At 44.2% G+C, this 23,000-nt stretch overlaps 2 protein-coding genes across 3 annotated transcripts in view; one reads left to right on the top strand and one right to left on the bottom strand.

The window, feature by feature from the left end:
• The window catches only part of LOC126035452 (uncharacterized), a 293,141-nt gene extending 285,415 nt beyond the window's left edge, over window positions 1–7,726 (top strand). Inside the window, exon 2 of one of the 2 annotated variants that reach the window (XM_049794052.1) lies at window positions 1,757–7,726. In XM_049794052.1, the coding sequence (XP_049650009.1) occupies window positions 4,308–5,945 (1,638 nt within the window). In that variant the 5' untranslated portion in view covers window positions 1,757–4,307 and the 3' untranslated portion in view covers window positions 5,946–7,726. Of the gene's footprint in view, window positions 1–905 lie in introns of both variants that reach the window. The other variant, XM_049794051.1, reaches the window with a different exon arrangement.
• The window catches only part of LOC126035451 (zinc finger protein 366-like), a 46,734-nt gene extending 34,207 nt beyond the window's left edge, over window positions 1–12,527 (bottom strand). Inside the window, exon 1 of the mRNA XM_049794047.1 lies at window positions 12,477–12,527. The gene's annotated coding sequence lies outside the window, so the exon portion shown is untranslated. The remainder of the gene's footprint in view (window positions 1–12,476) is intronic.
• Window positions 12,528–23,000: the final 10,473 nt, after the last annotated feature.

Below are 23,000 nucleotides of genomic sequence, written 5' to 3'. Positions count from 1 at the left end.
AATTATTTTAAACCAAAACAGATTTAAAAATGCCAGTTTTACAGAATTCAATAAACTAGCATACAGAGTGGGCATAGCAGATCATCAGATACTGGAATAGAGACTAGAGCTACGAACAAATAAGAAATTACTTCTCCCCCCCCAAAAAAAAAAGAGAGAAGAAACTGAAAATAGTTTGAAATCTGAAATTCTGAATGTTTCCCAAACCAGTCTAGTACTAATCCTTCACCGTTAGTGGTGCCAAAGGCTTGTTCTGGATACTAACTCAATTCAGATTTTCATCACAAGAAAAAGGAAACCAAAAAAACATCATACCACTGTGACTCTACCCCATGTCTAATGGCCAACCAGCAATATAAAATGAAGTTTTGTAAAAAACACCTTATATATTAATATAACTCTTTCTCTCAATCCCCCAATGCATAACTAAATAAATAAATTATTCTATTCAGAGCTTTTTTTCTGGGAAAAATGCCAAGTGCCACGTACAAAAACCTAGAAGATTTGATAGAACTTACTGCTGTGTTTTGGGAGGAATGGCAGGCGAGGATGTGCTATGGACAGGGGGATAATACCCAAGGATAAACTGTCGTGTGAATTCTGTTCTGATTTACTGGCCTAACCACGTTCAGTGCCTTCCACTGGGTGCTTGTTCATGGTTCTTTTTCTGAGTCTAGTAGTGAACGAGCTAGTGAAAATCTTCGCTGCAGCCATTAGAGGGAATCCTGAGTCCTGACCATTTGCCTACAGAATCCAGTGACATCTATTCAATCACATTTCTTTACCTGTGGCTTAAGCTTGGGGGGGTGGGGTGGGGTGGGGTGTTGTGTTTGTAGGATAGTAAAAAAGAAATTAATGTATTTGGGATTAAAAGACTTTAATTAGTATTTTGATTTCTCTGGCAGAGAGAAGAGGAGATATGGAGGAGTCATCAGTCAGCACCATTTCTCTGATGCATGTGACTGCTTCCATAGTATCTTGACAAAATGCTACCTACAGACATATAAAATGGTTCTGGAAACCTTGGTGACTTCATACTGTGAGTGGAGCATTATGCAGAAAAACTGTTTGATATAACATTGTATTGGGTCTGGCTGAGATGGAGTTAGTACTCCCTATAGCAGCCCTCATAGCACTGTGCTCTGCAGCTCTGTAGCTAGAAAGGTGTTGATAACACACCAGTGTTTTGGCTACTGCTGAGCAGTGCTGGCACAGCATCAAGGCTGTCTCTCCAACATTTTTGCCCTCCCCTCAATGGCAGGCTGGGGCAGGGCAAGATCTTGGGACGGGACATAACCAGGACAGCTGACCTAAACTAACCAAACAGATATTCCATACCATATGACGTCAGCTCAGATATAAAAGCTAAATGAAGGGAGACGGAGGGGGGGGCATTTTTGTCTTCCGGAGCAAGCACTATGCGTACTGGAGCCCTGCTTCCCAGGAAGTGGCCAGACATCGCCTGCTGATGGGAAGTAGAGAGTAACATCATTTGTTTTTTCTTTGCTTTCGCGCGCAACCTTTGCTATCATTTTATTAAACTGCCCTTATCTTGACCCACGAGCCTTTCGTTATATTTTTCTCTCCCCCGTCCAGCTGAGGAGGGGGAGTGATAGAGCGGCTTTGGTGGGCACCTGGCATCCAGCCAGGGTCAACCCACCACAGTCCTTTTTTGGCGCCCAACGTGGGGCACGACAACGGCAGTTTTGCATTAAGCGTTCTATAGCTAGTTATTAAGTGGCAAGTTCCTGTGCAGGTCACAGAGCTTGTTAGCTGCTTGCTTATCTCTAGCTTGCTGAGTTTGGGAACATGTTAATGCAAATAATGGCTGTGTGCTTTGTCCTGGCACTGATGGCTTTGTTGTGCTGTGGGAGCTATCTTGTGTGGAGAATGAAGGAACGTGGGAATGTGCTAATACAAATAGTGTCTATGTGCTTTGTCCTGGCAGTGATGGCTTTGCTGTGTTGTGGGAGCTATCTTGTGGAGGAGATGAGGGAACACATCTCCCTCTCCCTACCAGGCATTGATGTGAATGGTTTTATTATGCAGGCTCCCGAGGTCCTTGTTCACCCTTACGTGAGCTGTTTAATACTAATAATTAATACTGGTGGCATATTATGGGTATTGTGGAACCTGGTCTCTTCCTGGTATAAGAGGAGGCAAGTTTTAGGTGAGGCAATATTGAAATGTGCCCTCAAGCGACCAGTCCCTGGGTGGCAGGGTATATGGAAGGATTTGGGCAGATTCCTAGGACGGTTATCACCTCCCATAATCTGGGATTTTACATCCGAACAGGCAAGTAACCCTGGCAAACTGACACGTCACCTGATAGAAGGGTGCCTTGCCTACCCCAATGAAAACCAGCAGCTTCTCGCACTGTACTGGGGCCTGGCCTATGCCTACCGAGCCACAGTTCAACACTCTCAGAGGACCATGGTTGAGGCAGGGACCCAGACTGCATCTAAGGACACGATGCTCGAGATAGGGACCCAAACAACAACTACAGTAATTGCCCCAATAGTGAAACGGAAACAGTGGACAAGGAGATCAACGGGTCCATACCATCGATTAGTGAGGGAAGAAGAAGAAGAGGAAAGGCTTGATTTAGAAGCTGGTCCTTCGATAAAGAAATTGGAGGAAGGAGTGAGGGAACTTAAACAAGAAGCAGAAACTACCCGGTCCCTGACATCCTCAGAACTTCGGGACTTGCAGAAAGATTACAGCCGCCAGCCAGGTGAGCAGATTGCTGCCTGGCTGCTCTGATGCTGGGATAACGGGGCTGATAGTCAGCTACTGGAAGGCAAGGAAGCGCAACAGCTGGGATCCCCCGCTAGAAACCAGGGAATTGAAAGAGGAATTGGGAAAGAGGCAGCAATTTGCAGTCTCTGGAGCCGGCTCCTCTCAAGTGTGAGGGCAAGATATCCATTCAAGGAAGATCTTGTAAATTCATCAGAAAAGTGGACTACTGCAGATGAAGGCATTCAGTACCTGAGAGAGTTAGCAGTGCTGGAAGTCATCTACAGTGATCTAGATGACGAGGAAGTTTCCAAAGACCCAGAGGATGTCCTGTGCACACGAGCCATGTGGCGAAAGGTGATTCAAGGTGCCCCAGCGTCGTATTCTAACAGCTTGGCAGCAATGTATTGTCCAGATAGGGAAACACCAACTGTGGAGAAAGTGTCGTCTTGGCTCCAAAACTTTGAGGAAAATCTCTGTGTCTCCTCATCCCTACAGGACAGTGCCTTGGCTGTTAGGGATGCTCCAAGAAATCAGTCCTCCCCTGCCCCGGTCAGAGGGAAAGGGAGCCCAAGGCGTATGCCACGTGGTACACTCTGGTTCTTCCTGCGTGACCAAGGGGAGGACATGAGGAAGTGGGATGGTGAACCCACCTTTAAGCTGGAAGCCCGCGTACGTGAACTGAGAGGGAAGACAGCTGTTAAGAAGGGGTCACCCAAGAAGAAGGCTGTCAGCGTAGTTGCTGTAGAGGCCCAAGAAGGCACTCAGCGATCCTCCAGGCATAGAAGAACTGAAACCACCTCCCTTGATTCTGGTGAGGGGACTTCTGGTCTGGTACCGCAAGGATCGGACAGTGAATATTCTGATGAGGAACAGCAATAGAGGGTCCCTGCCTTCGGCCAGGAGAAGGAAAGGGATGATCGGATATACTGGACTGTGTGGATTCGATGGCCTGGCACATCAGACCCACAGAAGTATAAGGCTTTGGTAGACACTGGTGCACAGTGTACACTGATGCCATCAGGATACAGGGGCACAGAATCCATCTGGATCTCTGGAGTGACAGGGGGATGCCAAGAATTGACTATACTGGAGGCTGAAGTGAGCTTGACAGGGGACAAGTGGGAAAAGCACCCCATTGTGACCGGTCCAGAGGCCCCTTGTACCCTTGGCATAGACTACCTCAAGAAGGGTACTTCAAGGACCCAAAGGGGTGCCGGTGGGCTTTTGGTGTAGCCACTGTAAATGCAGAGAAGATCAAACAGCTATCTACCCTGCCTGGCCTCTCGGAAGATCCCTTCACTGTGGGATTGCTGCAAGTTGAAGAACAGCAGGTGCCTATCGCTACCAGGACAGTGCACCGTCGGCAATACCGGACAAACCGAGACTCCCTGGCTCCCATCCATGAGCTGATTCATCACCTAGAGAGCCAAGGAGTCATCAGCAAGACTCATTCACCTTTTAATAGTCCTATATGGCCAGTGCAGAAGTCTGATGGAGGATGGAGGTTAACAGTAGATTATCGCGGCCTGAATGAAGTGACACCGCCATTGAGTGCTGCTGTACCAGACATGTTAGAGCTTCAATATGAACTGGCATCAAAGGCAGCCACATGGTATGCTACAATTGATAATGCCAATGCATTTTTCTCCATTCCTTTGGCAGCAGAGTGCAGGCCACAGTTTGCTTTCACATGGAGAGGTGTCCAATACACCTGGAATCGGCTGCCCCAGGGGTGGAAGCACAGCCCTACCATTTGTCACGGATTAATCCAAATGGCACTGGAACAAGGCGATGCCCCTGAACATTTACAATACATAGATGACATCATCGTATGGGGCAACAAGGCAGAAGAAGTGTTTGAGAAGGGAAAAAGAATAATTCAGATTCTTCTGAAAGCTGGTTTCGCCATAAAGAAAAGCAAGGTCAAGGGACCTGCACAGGAGATTCACTTCTTGGGAATAAAATGGCAGGATGGTCGCCGTCATGTCCCTATGGATGTGGTTAACAAGATAGAAACTATGTCTCCACCAGCTAACAAGAAAGAAACACAAGCTTTCCTAGGCCTTGTGGGGTTCTGGAGAATGCATATTCCAGGTTATAGTCAGCTTGTGAGCCCTCTCTATCGAGTAACGCGGAAAAAGAACTATTTTGAATGGGGCCCTGAACAACAACAAGCCTTTGAGCATATCAGACAGGAAATAGCTCGTGCAGTAGCTCTTGGGCCCGTCCGACCAGGACCAGATGTACAAAATGTACTCTACACTGCAGCTGGGGAGCATGGTCTCACCTGGCGCCAGTGGCAGAAAACACCAGGAGAAACCCGAGGTCGACCATTAGGGTTTTGGAGTCGGGGGTACCGAGGATCAGAAGCTCACTATACCCCGACTGAAAAAGAGATATTAGCAGCATATGAGGGGGTTCGAGCCGCTTCAGAAGTTGTTGGTACAGAAACATATCTCCTCTTGGCACCACGATTGCCCGTGCTACACTGGATGTTCAAAGGAAACATCCCCTCTACACATCATGCAACCAGCGCTACATGGAGTAAGTGGATAGCATTGATCACGCAATGGGCTCGACTGGGGAAATCTAACCGCCCAGGAATTCTGGAAGAGATCATGGAATGGCCAGAAGGCAGAGATTTTGGAGCATTACCTGAGGAGGTGACTCGTGCCCAAGAGGCACCACCATATAATGAGTTATCAGAAGATGAAAGGTGTTATGCTTTGTTTACTGATGGATCCTGTCGTGTGGTAGGGAACCATCGGAAGTGGAAAGCTGCTGTGTGGAGTCCCACACGACAAGTCATTGAGGCCACTGAAGGAGAAGGCGAGTCAAGTCAGTTTGCAGAAGTGAAAGCCATCCAACTAGCTCTAGACATTGCTGAACGAGAAAAGTGGCCAGTACTCTACCTCTATACCGACTCCTGGATGGTGGCTAATGCCCTATGGGGGTGGCTACAGCAGTGGAAAAACACCAATTGGCAACGCAAGGGTAAACCCATCTGGGCAGCAGCATTGTGGCAGGACATTGCTGCCCGTGTAGAACACATGACTCTAAAGGTATGTCATGTAGATGCTCACGTGCCCAAAAGCCGTGCCACTGAAGAACATCGAAATAATGAACAGGTAGACAAGGCTGCCAAAATAGATATAGCTCAGGTGGACCTGGACTGGGAGCGTAAGGGTGAGCTATTTGTAGCTTGATGGGCCCATGAGACATCGGGACATCTAGGGAGAGATGCAACATATAGGTGGTCTCGTGATCGAGGGGTGGACCTGACCATGGAGGCCATCACACAGGTCACTCATGAATGTGAAACATGTGCTGCAATCAAAAGAGCCACCAGAGTAAAGTCTCCCTGGAACAGAGGGCGGTGGTTGGGCTTTCAATATGAGGAGGCCTGGCAAATTGACTACATTGGACCACTGCCACGAACACGCCAAGGCAAGTGCTACGTACTCACCATGGTGGAAGCAACTACTGGTTGGCTAGAAACATATCCTGTAAACCATGCCACTGCCCGAAACACCATCTTAGGCCTTGAAAGGCAAATTTTATGGTGACACGGTACCCCAGAAAGAATTGAATCAGACAATGGGACTCATTTCCGAAATAACCTCATAAGCTCCTGGGCAAAGAAACATGGCATTGAGTGGGTATACCACATACCCTATCACCCGCAGGCATCTGGAAAAATTGAGAGATATAATGGACTGTTGAAGAGTATGTTGAGAGCGCTAGGCAATGTACATGGAAGCATTGGGATGCAAATTTAGCAGAAGCCACTTGGCTAGTTAACACCAGAGGATCTGCTAACCGTCCTGGTCCTGCCCAAACAAAACCCCTACATACTGTGGAAGGAGATAAGGTCCCCGTGGTGCACATGGGGAAGTGGCTGGGGAAGGCAGTGTGGATTGCACCTCCCATGGGAAAAGGCAAACCCATTTGTGGGATTGTCTTTGCTCAGGGACCTGGGTGTACTTGGTGGGTAATGCGGAAGGATGGGGAGACCCAGTGTGTGCCTCAAGGACATTTAACTTTGGGGGAAAAATAATCTGTGATGTGAGTTGTATGTTGCAGGAAGTAATGTAGCAGGAATGACCTGAACTGCAGAGGAGTGAACTTCGCAAGGAACCAGACAAGTGCATCGGTGACCCAAACCAAGCCGACGTTGGTGCCCAACGATTGAACGTACTGCTTCTCCTGTCCTGACCACTCATCTTGATGGATGGGGCCCAAGTCATAACCTGTGTGTGAACATCTGAAGGAGTGGAAGAAGCCCATGGAATATCTATCTCTTAAAGGACAAGGGATAGTAATTAATAAGAATGTATAAATCTGTACGTTCGGTATAAAAGTTGTTTAAGTATGTAGTTTCAGTTGTAAGTGTTGGTAAGAAAGGATTTCAGTAATGAGAATTAAATACAATAGTATGGTTAGAAGATATCTGTATTAAATTATGTGGGACCTGAGCAGGACGCAAATGGTATGGAATAAGGGGTGGAGATTGTATTGGGTCTGGCTGAGATGGAGTTAGTACTCCCTATAGCAGCCCTCATAGCACTGTGCTCTGCAGCTCTGTAGCTAGAAAGGTGTTGATAGCACACCAGTGTTTTGGCTACTGCTGAGCAGTGCTGGCACAGCATCAAGGCTGTCTCTCCAACATTTTTGCCCTCCCCTCAATGGCAGGCTGGGGCAGGGCAAGATCTTGGGACGGGACATAACCAGGACAGCTGACCTAAACTAACCAAACAGATATTCCATACCATATGACGTCAGCTCAGATATAAAAGCTAAATGAAGGGAGACGGAGGGGGGGGCATTTTTGTCTTCCGGAGCAAGCACTACGCGTACTGGAGCCCTGCTTCCCAGGAAGTGGCCAGACATCGCCTGCTGATGGGAAGTAGAGAGTAACATCATTTGTTTTTTCTTTGCTTTCGCGCGCAACCTTTGCTATCATTTTATTAAACTGCCCTTATCTTGACCCACGAGCCTTTCGTTATATTTTTCTCTCCCCCGTCCAGCTGAGGAGGGGGAGTGATAGAGCGGCTTTGGTGGGCACCTGGCATCCAGCCAGGGTCAACCCACCACAAACATTCATGCTGGTGTGATTCCTTGCTATGGTGTTTCCTGCTGGCAGGATGGGGGTGTGTGTGTGTGTGTGTGTACTGCCACAGGTGCTGCAGAAAAAAAAATAATCCTGTACCTTTATAAAAGGATGGTTTTAGTTTCTAGTAAACCTACAAGCACCCTGTTGTCAACTTGCTCTTCCAGGAGGTTCTCTACAGTTTTCTGTAATTCCTATCACAGGACAATAGTTTTGGACTAATACAGGATGCTCTTCATGACTTCAGAAACCTGCACTAGAGAACCAACCCAGTGTGGGCTGGTACCTACCAGATGGTTCAAACAAGTTCTGCTGTTCCTTAGAAGCTGACTGATGCTCTAAAAACAGGTCATCCCTTTCCTGTTCACCTCCTGATATTATTTTCATTACACATATATTCTAAATACTTTCAAGAAAAATTAGACAGGTAGAAAAATATCCTGCTACCTGGAAGTACTATATGAAAGACACCCCCTTTTCAAATAATGCTTTCAAATAATTTTATCTGGAGTTGAAACACCAAGGAGCTACTTGCTTTAGAAAGCACTTCAGAGAAAGGACTAAACCTGAAATAGTGACTACATTCCACATTGTGTTCTTCCCTGATATCTTTAGAATTAGTATATTTAAATTTGGTTTAAATCTAGTGTATTAGATGTTAGTAAGAGACAGACTCGTTCCAATTTACAAAGACCTTAGAAAACCTTTGAATTTTAACCATTTCTAGAGGGGCAGTAGCAGATCCAGCATAGAGCCCTCCACAAAACAAAAGGTCTTTCATCGCTGCAAAAAGAGTCTAACAGTAACACTGCAACCCTGATCAGAGAAGGCTAAAGCATAAGTGGCTTTTGCACAGTCGAGAAAGAGGAAGACTGGAAGACATCTTGTCACTCCCAGCTGACACACTTGTGGCTTATCAGAGCACCTGGTGTCAGAATGAGCTGCTCCCTGAGAAGGGGTAAAGCCACGTGCTCCCATCTGAGAGCTGTCACACCTGCTCCTCCACTCTGGGAACACCACCCCATGAAATTATTTCTATGCAGAGAAATCAGGTGGTTTCTATTCTTCATCAGGCCTACAGAGGATCGCATGGTTAATGCCTGTTTGCCATGCATTAGTATTCCTTGTAGTACATCATTGTCTAAGAATAACAACTAAAAATGTATGACCCTTCTCATAGTCTTGCTTTCAATTTCAAATCAGTTGCACTTTTCTCTAATTTATTAGAGAAAAGTGATGTTATCAATGTATGAGACTCAGTTTACCTTTTAGCTTTTTGTAATTAAATGAACCTTCAGATTCAATGAACATTTGTGTTTTTCAGTGTTCCCAAAATTCTGGTGTTTCTAATAAGCAGAAGCAGCTGGAAAGTTGGATGTTTTCAGGTTTACTTTTTATGAATACGGGCAAGGGGAAAATAGGTTTTCAGGAAACACACTTTTTATCCTAAGCTTTTTCTTTTAAATCAAACCTCTAAGTTTTTTCTTTTAAATCAAACGCAAAATTCATACACATCCACAAAGTAGAAGTAAAATGTGCCAGTGTTTTAGCTTTCACAGTAGAAGAGGGAGGGGAGAGAAAGCAAAAATAATAATTTTTTCATCCTTCACTCAAATAATTAATGTCTTTCTAACATATGAAGCAGGAAATAAGGAGTGAAAGAAAAAAAAAAAAGCAAATACATAATTTCTTCCTGTAACCTCCAGAGCATGAAAATATTTTCTTTTAACATTTGATTACATAGATTAATTGCTTCCAGTGTCAGTGGAAGTCTTTACAATATATTAAGCATTGTTGGTTTAGAAGGAAAATGCTGTGTTTTGCTTATCAAGATCAAGGTAACACTAATATAAAACCATTTGTTTTACAAAAACAAGTCACAAAGGTATTAAGTTTGGAAGGAACTAAAACAACGATTAAATAATATTTTTCATTGGATCATTAGGATTTTAGAAACCAGGCAAGAAGGACTGGTCCCTGCCAGATAGATATAAAGAAAAAACAGATATCCAGCATTCAGTTCAGTGCATGTTTTAAATATCCAATAAGTATTAACTTAGACCTCTTTACTGGATGAAAATCTGAATATAATCTATAAAATTCCATTGAAATTTTTACAGCAGTGGAGAGCTGCAGTCTCAGTTTCAGAATATTAGCTTTTAAGCAAGAAAGAGGACAGCTGTAAGTCATCTTTTTTCAGACTTGTTTCTTTTTAAAGGCTTCACATTATTTGTCTCTCTCTATAATTCTTTCTTGTCTAAGCTGACATTCCGTCCTTTGCATTGGTCTTCTGGGATGGTAAACTAGAATGGAGAAAACTACTGCATTTAAGAAGAAAATGTTAATTTGGTTTTAACAGTTGGTCTATTTTAAAAAATTGGTTGGGGTATAAAATTAGTCCATCAAACAAATGAATAATTTTACAGCTATCTGTAGCAGTCTACAAAGCACTTGCAAGGTCTGTTTGAAGGAACAGTTTATTTCATTAGATCAGTTACTACTGGGGAACATTCATTAGTGCTCAGAAGCTATGGATTATTTCTCATCAACTAGTAAGAGGCTAACTATCCCTACACACCTTTGCCTCACTTGTATCTTTAAACCATCAGCGCACAAAAGCCCTATTATCTTATGCAGCATTTACTGCTTTTGTTTCTCAGGGTAATAGTCTGCTGACATATCTGGGTGAGTGGCATGGTCCATTCAGATAGATGTCTTTCTGCATCATCAAGGCTTTGCAATATCAAAGATTGGAAACAATATAAGTGCTATCTGGGGTAAACTGTATTCTACCATTATTCATCCCTCTGTGCTTCTTCCATTCTAAATACTGCATATCTATCTGGCACTACTAGAAATGGCACCTAAAAGACATGCCAATATGTGCATCTCCGAGATGCACATGGTGCCTCTCAGTCCACCAGTATTTGCTCTACATCCAGACAGTCCTAAGGCAAGGCTCTTATCAATGTGCTTGTTTGAAAGAATGAGAAAACAATAAAAACTCCTTAAAATTCAAAGATTCAAATTCTTTCCTGGTCAAAAATCTATATTATAGACTCCAAAATGTTACTGGGAACATAACTCAGTGCTAGTATTCTGCATCCAAAATTCAGATTTTCAGTAGTTTTCACCATTAAAGAACCTGGTTGTAAGTATAAAAAGACAACTGACATTTACAGAACGACTTCTATTAGTTTCTGTGCTTTTTGAATAAGACCTGTTAACTTGGGATTTCCATGCAACTTGTTTCCATATCATCTTTGCCATCATTGGTGTAGTTTTGTTTTTATTTTTCAGAACAAAAGCAAAATCTGTCTGTATTTTCGTTATAATTGAGAAATCAAATGGAAATAACAGATTTGAATAATTATGTAGGAATTGACTGACCTTTTACTTATGTATGCTATATACATAAATATGGCTCCTAGCAATAGCAGCAATAAGACTTTAAGCAAAATAAACAGAGCATCTCTCTTTTCATTCTTGGTTTTTTATTCTTGGTTTATTACTTCAATTAATTTTTTTTTAATAACGTTGAGGTGAATAACTGAAAACTCATTTCACAAACATTTAATCTGTGCCATAAGCTGGTAGTGGATCTGTACTCAGTCTGGCCTCAGACTATACCATTCTCTGCTTATAAATATCTCAGCAATGTGGGATAAGGATAACACACCAGCCAAAAATCTCCTCTTCCTGACTCCTGGAGAAAGATATTAGTTGTGTTAACAAATGACCGTTATACTAAATCATGTTACAGTTATCCTAGCAATAAAATATACAATGTGAAAACAAACTCCAAATGACTGCAAAAATGTATTATTTGAAGGAAAAATAAACCTGAAAGGTAAAATCTAAGAATGAAGTTCAAAACTCAAAGTCTATTTTTTACCATCAAATTATTAAGCATTCCTTTAAAAATTCTCTTTCTGTGTGCTCATTATTGGGGAATGGGTTTAAAAATAGCATTTAGTGCTTTTGATCACCTACTATGAATATGACCACATATATTCTTATGTTTTTCAGACAATCTCTCAGAGAAAGAATTTATCGTATACATGGCCTAAATCAATAATACATTAATGTTTAGTATCTTCAAAAATAAAATCTGTACCTAAATGCTGCAACTGGCTCTTACCTACATGGTAAACTGAACTTCTCAACTAAACAGATCAAAAATTCCAGGTGACTGCAATCCAAACACTCTGCAATTTGAGCAAAATACCACAACAAATATAGAGCTTAAATATTTCTGAATGTTTAGGAGACTCCTCTACTTCTCACTTGAAGTAAAAAGTGTTTTTCCAGATGTTTGACACATAACTGTCAAAATAGCTGTCCAAATCATCTACTTAATTTGAATCAGTATTTAGTCATGTAAAACATAAACCCAGGTATCCCGAATGAAAGATGTGGCAAGTAGTTTTCACAGCAACATCTGGAATTTTCTTGCTATTAGCAGAGAATTCTTTGTGGGTTAAGTATCACCAAGTGAACTTAATAATTGGTACCAAACTGGACCAAGCTGCAACATTAAGCTACGGAGTTCGAGAAACAAGTTATTTCCACCTCCTTTGGCAGAACCCATGTGCCGCTCTTAAAGTGAAGGGAATTTGCAACTTACCCAGAAATCGTGCTGAATTTGGGATAGATCACTCCTTTCTATGGAAAAACTTGCAGAAGGGCACCAAATAGAGGGGGAAGAAAATCCATTCTACTAGTTGGTTCAGCAAGGGGTGGGAGCAGAGGGCTGTCCCAGGGCGGAAGCGCAGCCCAGCTGCCCTGGTGAGAGTGGGAAAGGGGCAGCTCAAGCTGCCTGCCAGCTCTCTGCAATGCCTGCCTGCTGTTTGGAGCTGCTCTGTCTGGGATCCATGCATCCTGTAGAGGACCTTAAACTTCAGAGAGCCATGGCTTGAAGAAATACTGGGTCAAAAGATGACCAAGCTCTCCTTCTGCAGAGAAATGATCACCTGTCCTACCTAATTCTTCCTCCCACCTCTACATTCTGCTTTTATAAAAGCCGGGGGGGGGGGGGGGGGGGAATTTTCTCTTTCAGTATTTGAAACATACTCTTACATTCAATCACTCATTTTATTCACCACTTCTGATCGTTCTGATACTTTACGCCCAACATGAAAAATATTATTGGAATCTACAGTAATGTAAATGACAAATAAATAGACAACATTTGAGTCCATCCTATTACTGATGATGGTGATCAACCTTGGTGTTGTTACATACTATGCAACATGAACTTCTTTTTCTTTTTTTTTCAAGCGAGAACCTGGAACTGTCTTAGCATGTCTTAAATGTCACTTTTCCTAGACTAATTGTATACACGGATGAGTAAACACAGGTAATCATAAACACAATATCGATTTAAGGAAGAAAAAAAACTAGTAATTTTTCTCCCACTATAGCACAGGTTGGTGGAGACTTCAGCAGTAGCATATGAAATATATCAATTTGCACGTGACACAGCTGCTCTCTTTATTTGAGCAATGACCCAGTGACGCTTGCTGAAACATTCAGGATAAAATTAGCGAAGCCTGTAACAAGATTCTGTTAGGAGAAGCCCTATATGCAAAATTCACAGCAGATTATGTTATTAATATTATCAGCCTCACTGGAAAACATTTTCTTGTCTACATTGGTTAAACCATGTGCTATTAACACCAGTATCTAAAAACCAGGCTATAGATATCTATAGCATAAATGTACTGCTTGTCAATGCATATGGTTATTATATTTTATCAGTTAAATGTGTATCTGATAAATGCCTTTTCTAAATTAAAAAACATATATATTGCGCTTCTAAAGAGTTAATCATAAAAGCATTTTTACTTAACTTACCAGTTATTGAAGCTGGAATGAGTATTGCCTTAAACTCTCTACCTGCTCTCATGTTGCTAATGGATCTCTTTCTCTCCCCTCCCCCCCTGTGCAGAGATTGCAGGAAACTTAGAAAACTAGCACAGACACTGTTTCAAATTACTTGAGAAAGAGAACAGGAACAATCATTTTGTTCTCTTTTTTTCAGATGAGTACAGTACCTTCAGAAAGAAGGAAGGAAGGGAGGGGAGAGGAAGTCAACAACTCTTTGCTTTCCTGCAAAAAATAAGGAAACAACAGATAGCAATCTCATTTTCTCTCAAACAAAATGTTTGGAAAAATAAATATAACCAAACTAAAAGGAATTCCTCAAGTATTATATATGCATTATTGGCTTCATAAAACCTACTTTACAGTGCAACTACATTAATGCAGTTGAATTTCCCATGTAGTGACAAGGAATAAGACACCCATATCTTACACAGAACAGTTAGCCATAAGCTTGTACAGCTAATGCAGGCTTTTACTCTAGACAAGGAGCAATTATACATGTATATACATATCTTGTTTCCATGGTGATATAGGAAAAAAAATTCCTAAAACCCCTCTTTACTGTGATCACAAGAAAATGGCAGATTGGATATTTACATAATGCTGTCAAATGAAAAGGGTGATAGAGGGGATCACAAATATGGTAAGGATCGTAGCTTGAAAATTGGCGTTGCAGTAACGAGTAATTTATCTTAAAGACCTGCAATATAGAAGGCAACCTGATTTATCCAAAAAAACCCTATGTGCTATTGTACTGGGTTTGTGTGGCAAGGTTTTGGTAGCAGGGGGGCTACAGGGGTGGTTTCTGTGAGAAGCTGCTAGAAGCTTCCCCTATGTCCAATAGACCCAATGCCAGCCAGCTACATGACAGACCCACCACTGGCCAAGGCAGAGCCAATCAGTGATGGTGGTAGCACCTCTGTGATAACATATTTAAGGGGGGGGGGGGGGGGGGAACTGTGCAACAACAGCAGCCAGAAGAGAGTTTTTATTTCACATTATCCTCCTCTGATTTGATTGGTAACAAATTAAATTAATTTTCCTGAGTTGAGACTGGTTTGCCTGTGAGTGATCTCCCTGTCCTTACCTTGACCCACAAGTCTTTCGTTATATTTTCTTTCCCCTGGCCAGCTAAGGAGGGGGAATGATAGAATGGCTTGGTGGACACCTGGCATTCAACCAAGGTCAAACTACCATACTGTATTGGTTTTGTATGGCAAGGTTTTGGTAGCAGCGGGGTGTCGCGGTAGAGACGGACACGACAAGTAATAGATCACGCAAAATGGCTACTTTATTGTTCTAACACACCTTTTTATCCCCTTCTTCAGAGTATGTGTTAGTATATGATTGGCTTAGTTAGTAACTAACAATTCATGATTGGTGAGTTTGTCAGGACGGTTCTTCTTATCACTATCTTGTTTTCGTACTGGTCTTCTCGGATCTTTCCAGACTTCTCAAGGATATACTACAAGCTGCTCGAGGTCGCGCTGTTCTCGAACTGTCAGGAATTCCGTAGACTTGTTGCATCCCCTGACAATTCCCCCTTTTTGTATTTGTGCTAAAAATATCATCCCGGCTGCCCTCTGCAGGGCCCTTTGCAGAAGGCTGAAAAGACAGGGCAACATTAGAAGCATAGTTATCACAATCAAGATCACTACCCCCACAGTCTTGAGCAGAGATATCAACCATCCAGACAATCCCCAAACCTCAAATATCTTTGTCCTTGTTCTAAAAGCAAGAAATCAATTCCAGCTCTATTTTATAGCGTAGCATGTCTGACAGTATCAATGTCTAGCAGTAAATCTGATAATACTACACCAGTCTGTATTCAGGGACCCCAGAATTTGTGATTCCTGGGGTGGCAATGAGGGTTAATGCCCGATCCGTGAAAACCAGGCATTCCCATCCATTGAGTCCATGACCTGCTGCACAGGGGTCTCCATCAATAAGTTCTTAAACTTTGTCGATGTCAGTGTAACCCCCTATTAAACCTGTGAAAAAGGGATAGCTTGGTGGTGTTGTACTAAGGTATAAGAAATCTTGTCCAGTCACGTCAGCCAGGGTCATCCAGATGTTTTCTTTGGTTTGCGGTGGTATCCATGCCTACGTCCATCTGAGGACTGTGAGGTAGATGAACCATCTGTACATTCTCGTGCTGTCTTGCTCCGCGAATTCAGCCCAGCAATCGGTAGTTGCCAGCTTTATGTGGGCGTCCCCACGGAGGCAACGATGGCCTTGCCGTACACCAGTCCGATGCTCTTCGGAAAAATCCCGGTATTTATACATTTGTAGAGGAACGGATTTCAGCACACGTGGCCAGCGGGTGCCAAAAATCCGCCTCATTTGCAACCTATGATGCATGCGCTCGCTGGCCAGGCGCGCTGCATGAGTCATAGTCATCCTCTCTATTGGTTCATGGACTTTGTGATGCGGTTGCAATGCACAGAGAATCTTGACCAATATAACAGGTCAAGGTGACCTACACTTAGTTTTTGGTTGAGGTGGTATTCATATTGCCGCGCCCTCTGGGATGTTCCAGATGATGATGGTCGTACAAATCAAGCGGGAGTCCATTGTGGGCCTGTATCTGTAGAAACACAAGCATAACCTCGCCCCCAGGTTAACAGCTCACATGGTCCACTCCACTGACCAGTAACTAAATCTTTAACATGTACTTTGATGCCTCTTTGTAAATTCTGTGTTGAAAAAAGAGAAGTGTTGAAAAAAGGAGGTAGAGAAGAATTATCCCCATAATAGAGTGTATTGGTTTTGTTTGGCAAGGTTTTGGTAGCCGGGGGGGGGGGGGTGGTTACAGGGGTGGCTTCTGTAAGAAACTGCTGGAAGCTTCCCCTGTGTTCGAGAGAGAGCGAGCCCATATTAGCCGGCTCTGAGACGGACCCGCCGCCGGCCAAGGCCGAGCCAATCAGTGATAGTGGTAACGCCTCAGTGATAACATTTTTAAGAAGGAAAAAAGTTGGGACGGGGAGAAACTGCCGCCGGAGTGAGGAGTGAGAACATGTAAGAGAAACAAGCCTGCGGACACCAAGGTCAGTGAAGAAGGAGGGGGAGGAGATGCTCCAGGCGCCGGAGCAAAGATTCCCCTGCAGCCCGTGGTGAAGACCCTGGTGAGGCAGGCTGTCCCCCTGCAGTCCAGGGAGGTCCACGGTGGGGCAGATATCCACCTGTAGCCCGTGGAGGACCCCACGCCGGAGCAGGTGGGTTCCCGAAGGAGGCTGTGACCCCGTGGGAACCCCGCGCTGGAGCAGGCTCCTGGCAGGACCTGCGGATCTGTGGAGAGAGGAGCCCACGGAGCAGGTTTTCTGGTAGGACTTGTGACCCCGTGGGGGACCCGTGCTGGAGCAGTGTGCTCCTGAAGGACTGCACACCGTGGAATGGACCCATGCTGGAGCAGTTCGTGAAGAACTGCAGCCCGTGGGAATGGCCCACGTTGGAGGAGTTCGTGGAGGACTGTCTCCCGTGGGTGGGACCCCACGCTGGAGCAGGGGAAGAGTGTGATCAGCCCTCGTCCTGAGGAGGTGAAGCGGCAGAAAATAACGTGTGATGACCATAAACCCCATCCCTGTCCCCCTGTGCCGCTGGGGGGGCTTGGTGGTGAAATCCGGGAGTGTAGTTGTGCCCGGGAAGAACGGAGGGGTGGTGGGAAGGTGTTCTGAGATTTCATTTTACTTCTCATTACCTTGCTCTGGTTGATTTGTAATAAATTGAGTTAATTTTGCAAATTGAGTCTGTTTTGCCCGTGACGGTAATAGTGAATGATCTCTCCTGTCCTTATCTCGACCCGCGAGCCTTTTGTTATATTTTCTCTCCCCTATCCAGCTGAGGATGGGGGAGTGATAGAACGGCTTTGGTGGGCACCTGGTGTTGAGCAAGGGTCAACCCATCACATAGAGAAAGCTAAGAACATAAACCACGTTATCTAAACATGCCTGTGGTGGTTCCCCAATCATTCCCCCTTTTTGTTTTTGAAGCTGCTGCTTCAGTGTGCCATGTGCACGCAGCTCTACTATTTGTGGAGAACCATTTTGATACACTACTTTGCTGTTCCAGTTGTTGTTTTCATACCATACTACTGCTGCTTTACCTGTTTTTCCAGAACCATCTGTGAAGACAGTAGGGCCTTTCACAGGTTCCGGCTGGCTTAAGCTTTTCTGACCAAATGGTATTTCTCGAGCAAATTTCAGGAGCGGGTGCGACGGTAGATGATACGAGATCTGTCCTTGAAAACCCGCCATAGCCACTTGCAGCTTGTAATTGTTTGCCAGACACCATTCAAAGTACCAATTTTGAACAGGTAAAACAATAGTAGCTGGATCACGTCCTGTTAGTTCTACACATCGTTTTCTGGCTTTTATGATTACATCAGCAATAAGTTCAAACAAGCCAGGAGCAGTTTTTTGTGGCCAGAAATGACAAAAACATCCATTCTAAAATATGTAATGGGTCATCCCACTCAGAATTCCACTGCACCAAAGCACCAAATGGCACAGTTTTGTCAATTAGTACAAAGAATTGTACCAATTGAGACAGATCAATTTGAGAAACAAATTTCTTGTGTATACATTGTTCCACCCTGTGAATTACATTTAACGCTTCCTTATTCAATATTCTGGGTTCTGTTGGATCATTGGAATTTTTTAATAAGTCTAATAGAGGTTGTAACTGCGAATTGGTCAGTCCAAGATAGGGCCTGATCCAGTTCAAGGATCCCATTAATTTCTGTACATCACTGAGTGTCTTAACTGCAGGGTTAAGTTTCACAGGTTGGGGCACAACCTGCTTATTTGTAATTGTCATTCCCAAATATTTCCAGGGTGCTATTTTTTGCTCTTTTTCAGGGGCAATAACTAACTCATATTGTTGTAGCAAATTCGTGGCCAAATTGTTCATGCCATTGAACTGCTCCTTGTTGTCTGACGCTAACAGAATGTCATCCATATAGTGATAACTATAACTAGTAGGGAATTTTTCCCGTACAGGTGACAGAGCTTGTGCAACAAACGATTGACAAGTGGTTGGTGAATTTTTCATGCCCTGCGGCAGAACTCTCCATTGATATCTTTTTGCTGGTTCTGCATGATTGATAGAAGGCACAGAGAATGCAAAAATTTTTTAATTTTTTTTTTTTTTTTTTTCTTGGGAAGCTAGTGGAATTGTAAAAAAACCCCAACCCTTAAGGTCCATGACAATGATTTCCCAATCTTGAGGGATCATGGCAGGTGAAGGCATGCCTGGTTGCAGAGCCCCCATCATGGCCATGACAGCATTGACTTGCCACAGGTCATGCAAAAATCGCCATTTTCTTGATTTTTTTTTTTTTTTTCACAAACACTGGAGCATTCCACAGACTGTGAGATGGTTCAATGTGTCCAGCAGCTAGTTGTTCTGCTACCAATTCTTGCAGGGCCTTTAATTTTTTCAAGTGGTAGGGGCCACTGATCCACCCACACAGGGTTATTTGTTAACCAAGTTAAAACAAGCATGGGTTGTCTAACATCCTGCAGCACAGTGGCCCCCGTTAAAAATCTGTGATAATTCTCACCCCCCACTGCGACAAGCAATCCCTCCCCCATAAATTGAGGGGAGCTGCCACCACATATGGTTTAATAACTGCCTGTTGGCCCTCAGGATTGGCAATCGGAACTGGAGTGGCTGCTATCTTTGCACGTGTGGATCCTCCCAGCCCCACTACTCCCATACCAGCCTCCTCTGTTGGCCAGGTAGACGGCCACAGATAATCGGCAATAATAATCACATCAGCTCCGGTGTCCAGGAGCCCCGCAAGCCTTTACTGTAGTTGGAGATCTTCCGTGATTTGACAGTGTGCACATCATATGTGGTCAGGATGATGAGACAGTCTGAGACCAGCAGACCTGAGGGGGTCCCGTGGAGCCGAAGCCTCCAGCGCATCGCAGTCGCTGTTCTGCTTTTGAAATAGAACTCGAAAAAGGAACAAGTTGAGCAATGCGAGTACCTTTAGGGATTGGTACTGGTGGGTAGGGGGTCGAAATCATCACGCAAATTTGACCTGTAAAATCAGCATCAATAACTCCCACATGCACGATTTTTCCATTCAACGTGCTACCTGATCTTCCCGGTAGCAATGCACTCAGTCCCCGTCCTATAGGACCCCTTGCATTAAAAGGGACCTTAACGATGTCTTTCGTGACTAGAGTTACTGTGTCGGCGGTGGATACATCCAACCCTGCTGAGCCAGCTGTTGCAGCTGACAATTGTTCGCAGAGAGGAATTGGCCGGCTGTCGGGAGGGGATTTGTTCTCCTTGCGCGCCCTCTCGCACTCGTTTTGTGGTTTTCCTGTAGCGGCTGTCCATTAGCATGAAATTTGGAACGACATTGTTTTGCAAAATGTCCTCATTTCCCACATTTCTTGCAAGTAATCTCCAGTGAGTGGTGCACCAGTTGTTTACCTGGTGATGTTTTGTGTGGAGAAGTTACCATGATGTGTCCTTCACTGCCACACCCAGAGCACTTTCCAGAATTTCTCATAGTATTGGCTAGGGTGGCCACCGTGTGTTCCAGTGTCCCAACTTTAGAACATGCAGCTACCATGTCGGGAACAGAAGGATCTCCTGGTAAAGCCTGTATGATCTTTTGACAGTCCTCATTAGCATTATCTTTTGCCAACTGTTTGCATAGCATTTGTCTTAAGACCTCATCTTCTACCTGTTTTTCCAGGGCAGCAGATATTTTTTCTACAAACTGTAAAAAGGGTTCTGTGGGGCCTTGGCGGATAGTGGCATATTTTTGCTTCGGAGCTGCCATATCCATGGTTCGCTTTATTGCCATAAGGCCTATATTTTGGGCTTGTTTGAGAGCCAGCGGAGGCCATGTAGCCTGTAGCTGAGGGTTACTATACTGCCCTTCACCAAGCAAGGCATCCTCTCCCAGGCCTAATCTCGGGTCGTCCTGTGGCAGTCGTGAATTATGCAGCGCCGCCGCGCGTGCCATCTGCCTCCAGGTGGATTGAAATACTTGCAATTGTACGGGCTGAAACAGCACTTGCGCCAGATGCATAATGTCATATGGACACAGCAGATCTGTGCTAATTATACGAAGAAGTTGCATCACCTCAGGAGAATTGATTCCACATTTTTGTACTTTATTCTGCAAATCCTGCACTACTCTCCAGCCGATTGGATTGTGCTCATCTTGCCGGTTTGTGCCCGCAGCAGCTTTGAAAACAGGAAATGTAACAGGAGCCTCTGCTGCGTTATCTAGAGGCTTTAGAAATGCTGGTGTTAGAGAGCACGGGCTCAGGCGTTCTACTAGATCCCAGTTGCCAGAGTCGGCAGCATATCTTCTAACTCCCTCCCAAAATTGATCAGGGGATCTCGGGACCACAGTTACTGTGGACGGAGGGAGAGTCCATGGCAGGGGTTCTTTCAGTATGGTTTTATCTGCGAGCTGCAGGGATCACATAGCGTCAATTAGAGCTTTTTCTGCCTCAGTTTCATTTTGGCTCTCACTTTCCGTTCGGCCCTCACATTAGGTTTGACTCTCACCGTCCTTTCGGCCCTCAATTTCATTACAGCCCACACTTTCCAGCTCAATGTTAGTCACCGCATTTTTCTCCTCGGGGGGGGGCTGATGGAGTCACCCCTTCTGCTGACACACCAGTAGGTGAGGAGGGCCCCTCATCGCCCGGTAAAGTAATTAATGGCGTAGGAGGAGGAGGTGAATAAGGGTATGATCTGATTTTGCTCGTGAGGGGTTTTCTGCCCGCAACTGCTGATATTGCAGCATCGGCCGCAGCTGTTACTTGAGCAGAAACTTTTTCATTGATAACATTTTCTGATTTCTCATCTTTCTTTTGCTGATCTTTCGCATCACATTCTGCTTTCCATTCCTTCAGGGTCTCACGTAATAGACGCCATACGATCACCAACTTACAGAGCTCTTTCTGTCCTTTAGAGATCTCATCAAACATTTTCCAGCCCACTGCTTGCCACGCATCCACACTGAATGCAGTAACTGTTGTGGCTGTAAAGCCTTGCACCTTAAACCGTATTAAAATCCATTTCAGGCTTTGTTCTGGGGTTTTAACCCCTTTTCTTTTTAACAGGGCTTTCCAGGTAGACAAAATCGTCTCCTTTTCTTTTCTTAATTGCTGCCCCATTCTAACAGTTTAGTCCCCGGTGGCTCACCTTATTAGGTGTCTAGGCTCAGGTCCAGACCAGGCAGATTCCACTGCTCTCAACTTCACCGGGCTCCGTCTCCGCAGCTTTTCTCGCTGCCGGTATACTCTTTCGCAGCTCTCGTCGCCGCTGGTATACTTCTCGCTAGTGCTGGATTTATCACCGTTAGATGATCTGTTTGCTCAGGCGCATCAGGGTCACCATTTGTCACGGTAGAGACGGAGACGACAAGTAATAGATCACGCAAAATGGCTACTTTATTGTTCTAACACACCTTTTTATCCCCTTCTTCAGAGTATGTGTTAGTATATGATTGGCTTAGTTAGTAACTAACAATTCATGATTGGTGATTTTGTCAGGACGGTTCTTCTTATCACTATCTTGTTTTCGTACTGGTCTTCTCGGATCTTTCCAGACTTCTCAAGGATATACTACAAGCTGCTCAAGGTCACGCTGTTCTCGACCTGTCAGGAATTCCATAGACTCGTTGCATCCCCCGACAGCGGGGGGTTTCAGGGGTGGCTTCTGTAAGAAGCTGCTGGAAGCTTCTCCTGTGTTCGAGACACCCAATACCAGCCGGCTCTAAGACGGACCCACTGCTGGCCAAGGCCAAGCCAGTGAGTGATAGTGGTAACGCCTCTGTGATAACATTTTTAAGAAGGAACAAAAAGTTGGGACAGAGAAATGTATTTTGGATTTACTATGTTTTGATATATTGTGCTGCTAAGAGCATTGCAAAAAACATCAGTTGTTTTTCCTATAACCTTTGTTTTCCTCCACATTTCAAGAAAAAAAATATGGATATTAGAAACCCATTTTAAACTGCTGCCCCAGTTTCAGCTGGGATAGAGTTAATTTTCTTTCTAGAAGCTGGCAAAGTGCTATGTTTTGAATTCAGTATGAGAAGAATGTTGATAACACACTGATGTTTTCAGTTGTTGCTAGGTAATGTTTAGTCTAAAGTCAAGGATTTTTCAGCTTCTCATGCCTAGCCAGCAAGACAGCTGGAGGGGCACAAGAAGTTGGGAGGAGACACAGCCAGGGCACCTGACCCAAAGTGGCCAATGGGGTATTCCATACCATGAGATGT

Source organism: Accipiter gentilis, chromosome W, assembly GCF_929443795.1.
Source record: "Accipiter gentilis chromosome W, bAccGen1.1, whole genome shotgun sequence".
Lineage (NCBI taxonomy): Eukaryota > Metazoa > Chordata > Aves > Accipitriformes > Accipitridae > Astur > Astur gentilis.
The sequence above is the reverse complement of the archived record's forward strand: the minus strand, read 5'-3'. Positions and strand labels throughout refer to the sequence as shown.